At 35.0% G+C, this 11,174-nt stretch overlaps 1 protein-coding gene across 1 annotated transcript; it reads right to left on the reverse strand.

Annotated features, from left to right (window-relative positions):
* Positions 1–412: 412 nt before the first annotated feature.
* LOC122589193 (DExH-box ATP-dependent RNA helicase DExH17) lies at positions 413–9,933 on the reverse strand. The gene is made up of 27 exons (XM_043761443.1): positions 9,892–9,933; positions 8,948–9,036; positions 8,332–8,515; positions 7,837–7,998; positions 7,526–7,763; positions 7,381–7,417; positions 7,261–7,307; positions 7,042–7,079; positions 6,810–6,831; positions 6,486–6,698; positions 6,177–6,333; positions 6,032–6,083; positions 5,742–5,813; positions 5,196–5,245; positions 4,965–5,082; positions 4,819–4,882; positions 4,667–4,750; positions 4,458–4,583; positions 4,027–4,223; positions 3,454–3,642; positions 3,107–3,358; positions 2,465–2,514; positions 2,338–2,355; positions 2,043–2,125; positions 1,761–1,959; positions 1,360–1,397; positions 413–1,190 (listed from the first exon to the last, which is right to left on the reverse strand). The coding sequence occupies exons 2-27, from the start codon at positions 9,025–9,027 to the stop codon at positions 544–546; spliced, it is 3,417 nt and encodes a 1,138-aa protein (XP_043617378.1). The 5' UTR covers positions 9,028–9,036; positions 9,892–9,933; the 3' UTR covers positions 413–543.
* Between the last annotated feature and the right edge of the window lie 1,241 nt (positions 9,934–11,174).

Consider the following 11,174-nt stretch of genomic DNA (forward strand, 5'->3'; position numbering starts at 1 on the left):
GTAAATGTTAAATATCTCCGGAAACTTAGAGATATATGTGAAATCTTATATATATACATACTTTTTGGTCCGGTCCGGTTTTGACGGTTTGCTTTTTTTTCAAACTGTGACCGGACCAAGGATCCCGGTTTTTTAAAACTTAAACCGCCGAACCAAATTTTAGCAACTCGATCCGACTAAACCAATTCAAGTGCTCCGGTTTGGTCCGCTTTTAACGGTTTGATGAACACCCCTAGATTTTGTAAAATCTGATGTATAATCCACGGAAAAAGGCAGATTGTGAGACCCTGGAATCTAATGGCCATAATGGTAATTCCCCATAAAAGATTGTAAATATATTTTTATTCAATTCAGAAACAAAGAAAATGATGGAAAAGAGGCTGCCCTTTTCATCGAATCATCCCCAGTAGGATTTGAAAACACACATGACACATGTATTAGTTTCAGAATGCATGTAAACAATTGGATACACCTAATGAAGCTGGAGCCGCAAAACACAATGTATGAATGCAGTTTCTTAGCTAGTTTTGTAGCATGATTCAGTTACAGAAACGAGAACACACTCTTATACCCGAGAAACGGATCTGCTGCCTTTGTTTCAGCTGCTGTAGCCAATGAACAGCATTGTCTGTTTGCTATAGTTGGAGACTTGTACTTGTTCTCTCCAGAGTGCGGTAAGGTCTCTTTTGCCACTTGAGGTTTCACATACTCAGAATTCAAAATGGTTGGAGCTTTTTTCTGAATTACATTTGCCTTTGCATCTGCAAATGAGTCCAAATCGAAGTCAAAGTCAAAGTCAAAGTCAAAGTTACTATTGGATGACTTGGTGCGCAAGGTCTTGATTTCATCGGCTCTTGGGAAGCTCTTCGCTTTCTTTCTTATATGTTCAAATATCGACTCTGCGTTTAGCATGTTGGATGGAGTGTTTTCATTTAGCACATTTGCTTCTTCACATGAATTGAAAACTTCGGTCAGGTTTAGAATTTCGTCAGTCGCATTGAGTGCCAGTTGTCTATCATGTGTACGCTTCCTTATAAGACTTAATGTCTCCTCAGATGGTGGATATTCAGTAGTTGGACTCGCTGCCAAAGAAGGTAAACTCTTGGCCTTTTCACGTATGTGATCAAAAACAGTTCTTTCAGTAATGATTACACAATCGTCATCATTGTTGTTCTTGATAACTGGTTCACCTGTAGTAGGAACGATTAACTTATTAACCATAATACGGGTTTGAAATGATACTTAACCTGTACTAAAAATGGTATTTAGAAAGTAGGCCTTAAAAACTGGTCCATCTTTTACTTTTATTATTCTTTTTTCCCTGTCATGGTGGATCATATAAAGCATCAGAAACTTTACCTTCATCTGAATCTTCATCCAGGAGTTTGAAACTTGGCCTGGTCATAAAAAAAAAGAAAAAGTTAATGGACAAATGTAGACATTGAAAAAATTGGCTTATCAGGCGGGTTGTTGCAAAGGGGTAATTTTAGGATGGGTCATGTGACGGGTGGTTGACCACGCGAAACTTTTTGTCAAAAATATTACGTTTCTTCAGAAAAGCTTGGTGTCTCAAGTATGATTTAAAAAATGAAGAAGACTTTTCGACTCATTCAATCCACTTAACAAATTTCTTTTTATACCAACTTTTCACAACCGTCTGACCCGATTGCCCAATAAAAATTGAACATAACCACAATCAACTTATCATAAGCAAATGAGCTGAAATTGGCAGGAAAGGTGTTGATGAGATAAGAGCATACATAGACGCCTCTTCTCTTTTGGATTTTAGTAACTTGTCAGGCTTACGAGCTGGTACATTAGGTGCGTTATCTTTGTCGGAATCAATGATGAACACATCAGTTGGCTGAGGCAAGGAAACCTTTTTGGTTCCATATTTATAATAGACATCTGGGTTATTATCCTTCATTAATATAACCTTCTGGTGTAGATCAATACCAACTGCATGAACATCAAACCTCAAATAAGTGAAAGTACATAATACCACAAAAAAAGAGAAGTTAACTAGAACTTTGAAACTTCACTGAATTCTTCGAAAATCAGATTTGCATTGACAGTTAGCTTTCCTTGCAGAGGTCCACTAACTATTATTGTTGAATTATATGGGCTGCACTCACATAACCAACAAACTTAATTAAGAATTAAGAAGATTAATAATAATGACTGTTATCAGATAGGTTAAAATGCTCCAGAAAATACCTAAAAAGAGATCTTATGTAAAGACATTTTGAAGTTAGCTCTGCTTACACTATGTATAACTAGTCTCAACAGTACCTTAGATATGATATCTTATTCAGTGGAAGGAAACATTTTTGTTACCTTGTAAATTCTTCCACTCTGCAGAAACAAATTGGAACATGACATTAAATCATTAATAACATCTCAAGGATGCGTGAGGCATTGACTAATATCATAGTGATCACAGCTTAAATCCCAGCTTTATTACCTTATTTTCTCATGGAAAACTATCAAGTTATCTTCCTCTGTAGCAACAACCTGTGAAATATGTAAGTTAGCTAAAAAGTATTGTTTAACAAGCATTGTATTTAGAGGTACCATTTTATTTTAAAATGGGTTGATATGGTTTTATCACAGACAGGTCAAATTTTTTTATAAAAAAAACTATCTAAAATGGGTTGATATGGTTTTATCACAGGGGTTGTAAGTTGCACATAGTCTATATATAATGCATACAACTTCTTAAATCTGCTTTATGTATATTCAGATTAATATTGTTTTGTAATTATATTATCCATGAAAAATGGCCAATGGGATTGGTGGCCCATCGGTAAGGTACGAGGTTTCCCAACAAGGTTCAAGTCTTGGAAGGGGGAGTATTTTCGTGAAGTCCTAGGTGACATCCTAGGCATTCGAGTTAGTTTAGGAGTAGGAGTAGGAGTAGGCTAGTTTGTCATTCAAAAAATAAAAAAAATTATACATGATTTCAACCTAGACAGACCTGACCTGTTTCAAGCATATCTAAAAGGACTTGTTTCAACCATAGAAAAAGGACTTGTTTCCACTCTCAACCGTTTAGACCCGTTGCCCCATTTCTAACTGTATCCTAAATTATGTTACTAATCCATACCATATCAGCATAATGTCTTTTAGTTGCTTGTGAAGACTCTGACAGTCTCGTTAATGTCATAAGTAGCTTGGACTTCCCATAATTAGGACATGGGATCTCCTCAACTTTCAAATCAACTTTTGGTGGAAGTGACAGCAATGATTCCTTAATGTGATTTCCAAACGGGAACTTTCTCCCTGTAACTATCTCTATTTTCCTTGGGTCTGCTTCAGAGAGGGTCTCAAATGATTTTACTCCCATAGATTGTAAGGCCTGAACATAAATATTATCAAACGTGGGTTAGACGATTATCATCTTGATTAAAAGCTGCCAAGCATATTGATTTTGTCTTACAGAACAGATAATACCTTTGCGGTCACCATACCAATGCCGGGCAATTGTTTTAGTAGATATGGACTGTCTTCCCAGAGTTTCTGATGTAGAGATTTTGCTAGCAGAAGTGAATTCAAAGCTCCCTTGTAACTCTTCTTATATATAAAAAATTCTTTCATGCATTTTGCAATTCGACATCCATTTGAGCAGACAGAGTTCATATCCTATAGGTGACCAAATGTTACATGAAGCCCATATGAGAACAATCCTTAATAACTTTATAATACACATGGCAAGATGGGCAGGTTTGGTAGCAGGCCAGAAAAGCTTTGGATAAAAGGGGTCGTTTTTGGTTATAGGATGAAACGCGCATGGCTCAAACTTGGTTGACATGGTTTGTCCAATTTAAGCAGTTATTTACAATTAATGAGTTAATAATGATTTCAAAAACAATATCACTAAAATAATAATCATATGTTTCTTGAAAAAAAATGACTTGAGAGGTGCATGAGTTAAACTACACTTTGGGCCTTGTAACCACTTTGAGCCACATGACCCATTTTAAACCCCCAACACCCCATCCCCACCGTATAATGTTGAACTATGACCTGTGTTAGAGACAAATCATGGGCTAAAGGATCTCCAGTCAAGCAATCATTTGCCAATATAAATAGCTTCTCTTCTCTGGTCTGTATGCGCTTTTTCTTCTTCCCTTTATCTCCAAGGATGTGAAACCGAAGCCTACCATCTTTATCATTATTTATGTCATTTAAAAGCTTCTTCTCATTCCTTCTCAATTGTATCCCTTTATTGCAGTAAATGAAGTCAGCTCAGTGATAATATATAAATTATGGGAAAATATAAAATGTTGTTAACATCATTCCTGCTACTTTCACAAACACCTCCCCCTGAATTTCCCACAAGATAAATAAATAATCATCCCCCCTGAATGTGAGGGCAACAGCAGCCAACTAAATGCCGTTAACAGCATATTAGCTAACCCCATAAATTATATAGAAGCAGTTAGACAATTACATACAGGAAATCTCCTCTGCACGGCAAACTATATGAAGGGCATCTTCAATGCTGCAACTTGATGGAGCTTTCATTATGTGTTTCATTGTGCCGAACTTCAAATAATATTTTGTCATCAATCTTCCAGGTTCTGTGGACAAAAGAATGGAATATTTGTTTATATAGTATACATAGAAATATTTTGGTTATGATAGTAATATAGATAACAGTTACCAAGAGGCTTCAACACAAAACGATCTTCATCAGTCCATATCATTTGGTAGTCTGATAACTCATTAACTTTTTGAACACAGACCTCTGCAGTACATATGACGAATCAGCATCTGAGATGCACAGAAAGGAGTGCTACTTTTAAAATTAAGTACCTTGTATATGCTTTTCTATATGGGTACCAGATAATCCTTTCTGTATTCCATAGTTTTGAGGGTTCTAAAACATCAAAAAGAAGTTTTAGAGAGAGATCATTACCACAAGAATAAATTATGGCTTCTTGATATATTGACTAAACTACCTTTTTCATCCTCACATACAAATACGAGCATTTTATCCAGTCTATTGCCCTTGTAATATCTGAGACAGTCAGTTGAACTATCTCTGCTGCTAGATGCTCAGTAACACAGGAAAGTAATCTGAACAAAATATGAACCATATTAACAATTAGTTGGCTGGCATGCATCAACCTACGGAACTTTCTGGGAATGTAAAGTAGTTTAGAATTAGCAACAATATCTAGCAGACTTACTGAGATTCAACCATTTCGCATCCACCTAGTAGATTCTCGTATAAATGGACCTAAGATCATGATTAGAAAGCATAAAATCTATCAGAAGAAAATTGAGGTTCCAAGTTAGATCCTTTATAGATCCAATTAGACTATACTCTATCTCCAACGGTCTAAAAAAAGGAGAACAAGTCAAATGGGTCGAGGTGTTCAAAACTTTAATATATAGAACCCACTAAATCATTTTATTCAAAACATTAAATTATTACTGATATAAATTAACATACTTAATTACACACTGTATTTTAAAAGTTACAGTTATTGTACGCTAAGTGTTTTGGTTTTGGTTCACCGCAATTCGCTGCGACCGGTTCAAATAACCACCCATTTTGTCCCATTACCCGACTCACCCATATTTCCACCTCTAGAACAAATGAATCAGATCATAGTTTTGATTATGATCACCACTTTTTTCTGATTTTTTCCACCAAATCGTATTCCACTAGTAGGTTCTCTCTCTACTGTAATCTTTCCATCTACACACTCTCACACACAGAGAGAGGGTACCGTTTCTCTTCTTGTCATTATTATCACCATTCCAGTATCATCAAATGGAGGGCGTCCTGCCCTCCCACACATCTGCAAAGCCAAAAACAAGCTGATTATTTTCTCATATGGACGACTAGAAGCAGATAAATTACAGTGAGGATGTGGAGATAGATGCTACAACAATATACTGTAACAACAAACCGATGTATCTTGATGACCCACCATATATAACAATGCTTACATCCTGATATTAATGTTATTCTGGTATACTTTCGTAGTTATAAGAGGGGCACAACTTAGATTCAAACCTGCAGTATCATTGATCTATCATATTCCGTGTACATCCCTTTCTCCTTGTTGCTGAAGAAAAAAGAAAGGTACCAAGTATGAAACTTGTTAGTCGAATTATAACTTTGCCCCAAAAACCTTGTGAAAAGGCAGGTCTGGACATACTAGTACTGTGTTGATTTGATAACAACTGTATGTGCTGGTAGGTTTATTCCGTGGGCAAGAGTGTTTGTGGTGCATAAAACTCGAAGATCACCACTGAGAAAGAGACCTTCAATCAGAGTACGATCTTTAGGGGAAAGTCCACCATTGTGATAACCAACTGAGTAATGAGCAATTGAAAGAGATATCAGTCAAAATGATCATTGTGCAGAAATTATGTAGTCACTTAGTGTCCATTGCTATCATTATTATTATTCTATTTCCTTTGACATGATACTTTAGGTCCCAAATCATAAAAAGATGAACACTTACTACCATAAAGGATGTAAGATTGCATCTGTTTGTCACCACAGGAGACTGAAGCTTCCCTTAACCTTTCCTGCTGATCCCTGCTTTTAATGAATGGGTTTGAATAACCATGAGTCATTGCAGTCTGCGACAGTTGTTGTGCTGCTTCTTGTGCCCCCTTTCTGGTTGAGCAAAATACTAGTGCAGACTTGCCACTAGAATATTGCATAAGAATGTCTGCATATTCAGGGTTTTTTGGAATTGAGGGATTTCGTTGAGTTAATTATAAAGATCTTCTGATAAAAAAAAAAGTAGCGAAATCATAAGATTTGTAGAGATTTCACTCACCAAATATGTAGTTTTGAAGTCGCTGGATCGTAAAAGAAAGAAGAAACAAAAGGGTCACTGAGCTGTCAAACTATGAACTCTATGCACTATGAAAATAATATTTCTATGTTCAACCTCTTTTGGGACAGTATTAATGTTATATCTAGTGAAAAAAAACTAGAGTTCTTTATAGAAAAGTTTTCATACCTCAAAAAATAATGAGAATCTAAATGCAAGAGTATGAAGCAGTTACCTTCTCAAAAAGAAAGTCATTTTTGGCTGGGGTGTAGCCTGCAAACAACCACTTCAACATTAAGCAAATTCCAAGCAAATAGACAGCTATGAACTATATGCATATGAAATTTCACATGACATAACCAATAATCATACACCGGTTTGCTCGTTAACTAGCTTTTAATGTGTTAAGACACTTCATAAGCAGTCATGGAGTTACTATAATAACTGTACTTACCAAAAACTTTGGTAGTCAACTTCACAGGTCTCATTTCCTCACCGAACCTACATAAAAGGTAAAAGAGCCAATATTATTGGCAAGAATTGAGACGCATCCATTAAATGATATCAAGTATACCTTTTAATTCCTTGGATAGGAACCATAAGCCATTCAGCTGCAAGAGCGAAACATGGTCAAGATTATCTTACAGCCTGAATTACCAGAACACTACAACAAAGGCCCACTAACTTTAAGTCACAACGAAGAGTATAAGTAACCTTACCAAGGTCATCAATGTTGGGAATTGTTGCAGAAACAGCTAGGAAACGCACATGGGCCAGTGGACATGTTTTCATTTGAGGACTGCGACCAATCATTTTGATTCTACTAACTATTGCCTCCAAAGCTGCTCCACGAGGATCATTTAACAGATGAACTTCATCGATAAGTACTAGTGATATATCACTAAAAAAGCTCAGGCTACCATCTTTGATGCCAAACCTAGTCACTGAGTCAAACTTCTGCAGATAACATCTTTAAGTATTAGGCGAACATGAAACATTGGAAGAAAAAAGCAAGTAAATTACATACGACCTCGGGAGTAGTCAGGATAATGTCTGCTTCTCGTATATTCCTTATATTGTAAGATTCATTATCCCCAGTCAGCTCCAAACAATTTATCCCCCATGAACCGAACTTCTGGTTCCAACTCCGAAGCTTCTCTTGTACCAAAGCTTTGGATGGAGATATATATATCTTCACACCAAAAGAAGATAATACTACTATCAACTATCATGTATAACAGCATATGCATAGTAATCACTGAATCCTATAGTTTCACGAATCTAAGGGAGAAGACATCATTTTCGCAATATATATAAATCATAACTGAGGTTAAATCAGTGTGAATATATAATACACTTATGAAATATAAATTGGAGACATTGACACCAGTCACCAGGCTAACTACTTAGAAACTTCAGGATCTCAATAATTAGTCTATCACTTGGCTGAGAAATCTTTTGAAAACTATTGTGGAAATAACCCATTTCTTAGAGCAGACAGAGCAAAACTTGGTATGTAGCTTACTGTTTTTAGAGTTCCCTTTGTATGAACGAATCTTCCTTCTGGGGAAATGAACTTTGATAGAATCCTCAAGATGGATAACTCAAAAAGCACTGTCTTCCCACTGCCAGTTGGTGCTGAAATCACCATATTTATGTCGGTGTGGAAACAAGTAGAAAAGCATTCACTCTGCAGCGAGTTGAAATACCTGTAGTTTATAACATACAGCAGACAGATGGATAAATTTAACATAGAAAACAAGGATTATAACCAAAACCATGCAGCAAAATGTCATAGAGGCTACAAAGCACCGACAATGAAGTGTGATACCATAGAACCAACACAAAAATCATTTTCATGGGTTATTGGGTAGATTCGGGAACAGATCATTTAGTTTAGATAATATGTTAATCCGGAGTTTAGTTAATTAGAGTTTTAAACATATCAATTTTTAGTTTTAAAAGGCACATAATGAGGAAAAAAATAAACCTAACAGATATCACAAACTGTATATCGACTCACTGCTCTATATGATAACTTGAGATACCAATTAAGCATGGAACAATTTGACTCAAAAGATATCACACATATGTAAATAACTAGATTTGGATACAAAATTCATTATTTACCGAAAGCATACCTGAAACTAAAAGTTGAACGGAAAGGATCAGGTAAATCCAGGACAGACTTAAGCGAGTACGAATCCATAGATACACTCATTTTTTTAAACTGCAAATGATAGAAAATCGTATTACCAAGAGAGCGATAAATCTGCCGCAGGTACACATTAAACCATCAATATAGATATCATTGCTGTTCAAAAAAACATTACAACCAGAAATAATCGTCGAAATTGTTTTGAATCAAAGTTATATCTTTGTTAAACCAACTTGAGTTGATTAAATAGAAACAAACATCTAAGGAAACCGACACAGTGGTCAACAACAAAGTCAACACACTGCGTAATGTTATACTCATCTTCATTAAGGAATTACACAACTATCGTAAAGTTTCTGGAACGTTCCAAAGCTCAACTAACTATTCAACCACTTCTACCTTGTATATATAATTAGATAAAAAAAAAAAAGGTTTAAATTGAGGAAGCTAGGGTTAGAGTTGACTCCGAAAAACAGTACAGACACAAATTAACACTATAATATGAAGAAATTCAGAATTCAGCGAAGTTATTATCATTTTAATTATCAGGCAGAACTCGACATACAGTTCCGAATAGAGATCAATAACTCAAAACAAATTCTACAAATCGTACTACTATCTTATTCAAGACGAATTAATGAAAGGTCCGATACATACTTATACATATACACACATGAATACGTATACATATACATACATATATGCATATATATATATATATTACGGTATATATGTAGCATAAATGATAAATAATAAATTGACTACTAGAGTTCATAACTAAGGAAATCAAAAGCAGTTATAGGTGATCCAGATAGATATTGACGATATAATCTCCGAATTAATCGATACGAAAGTGCGAAAACGCAGATCGAATAGTGTAAAAAATTGAAAGCAAATCAGAGCAAGTATGTGTGAAGAATTTAGTACCTGAACAACGCACACGCATCAGAGATGAGATCGTTCGGCGTGATTTCAGAAAGCGAGATGGATTATTGAATCATGAAAATTATATGTATTTGAATTTGAGTTCTAACAGAAAGAGAGAGAGAGAGAGAGAAGCTTCTGGAAGAAGTTGAAATGGATCGAGAGATAAATGAGAGTAGCAAAGATGTTTTTAGTGTGTGTGTGCGCGCAGTGCGCACCTTGAGTTGGCGGGAGATATATTGTATCTATATATATTTTATTATTTTTTAATCTAAAATTTGGGTTGAACAAATATCCAATTCCAGTTAAACCCTTTCTTGTTGATCATTACTCACACCATAATTTGACCCTATCTAAAATTTTCTGTTTTAGACTGTTCATCATATATATGATTAGCATTTTATATTTGAGAAAATTTCATTCTGCTATGTTGTTTTATCAATTTTCGCCCCTATCTTTTTTTTTTTATTATTATCTCACTCTGTGGTGACTTTTTACATCATTAGGCACCCCTCTTCTTTTAACGTCAGTTTGTAACTCGCTGTTAACCACCTTACATGCACACCACGTGAGGATATATTGGTCATTTTACCTTCAAACACTTTCTTCTTTCTTTTTATTCTCATCTAAACGCCATCTCTTTCTTCTTCGACTTCTTTTTAGATCAAACTCATTTTTTTCCTAAACCAATCAAAATTCAATATCTATATTTATACATATCCATCTATATATATAATTAAAACATAGCAGATTTAAAATCTAAACATCATCATCATCATCTCAACTCAAAATCATATGCTCATACCCATAGTTCAATCAGCAGCAGACTAGTCAAAACATCAAACACCATGAATTAAAAACATACAATGTTAGTTTGATAATTCAAACAAAAAATAAAATAAAAAGGAAGCAGAAAACGCAACTACTTTGACTACATTTTCATAATGTCAAAATGCGTGTATTGCATACAAAACCCGTAATATTAAACACACACACATAGCTTCAATTAATGGGTTAATTTTGTGTTTGTGGATTCGGAATATATGATTTACAAATGGTGATGATTATGTTAAGTTTTATGATTTGTACATTTTAGATCTGGAGGGTGGGGTGAAGGGATAAGTGTTTATTGATTTTTTAGTTGCAGAACCCTAAAATTATTGGGGAAGAAAAGATGAAAGAAGAAGAGGATTATTGAAGATAAATGTGTTTGATCTTTGTGTATAAAATGGATGGAAGAAATAAGTGTTTATAATGGATTATTATAAGCAAATTGACAAAAATGT

This window comes from Erigeron canadensis, chromosome 2 (genome assembly GCF_010389155.1).
Source record: "Erigeron canadensis isolate Cc75 chromosome 2, C_canadensis_v1, whole genome shotgun sequence".
Taxonomy (NCBI): domain Eukaryota; kingdom Viridiplantae; phylum Streptophyta; class Magnoliopsida; order Asterales; family Asteraceae; genus Erigeron; species Erigeron canadensis.

What these genes read in the sequence shown, in the direction of transcription:
- LOC122589193 (XM_043761443.1), bottom strand. Translation starts at nt 9,027, where the DNA reads ATGAGTGTATCTATGGATTCGTACTCGCTTAAGTCTGTCCTGGATTTA. An exon ending in TGTATGTGAGGATGAAAAAG is followed by an intron (nt 4,883 to 4,964) that starts GTAGTTTAGTCA and finishes TTGATGTTTTAG; the next exon opens with AACCCTCAAAACTATGGAAT. An exon ending in TTTTGTGTTGAAGCCTCTTG is followed by an intron (nt 4,584 to 4,666) that starts GTAACTGTTATC and finishes TTTTGTCCACAG; the next exon opens with AACCTGGAAGATTGATGACA.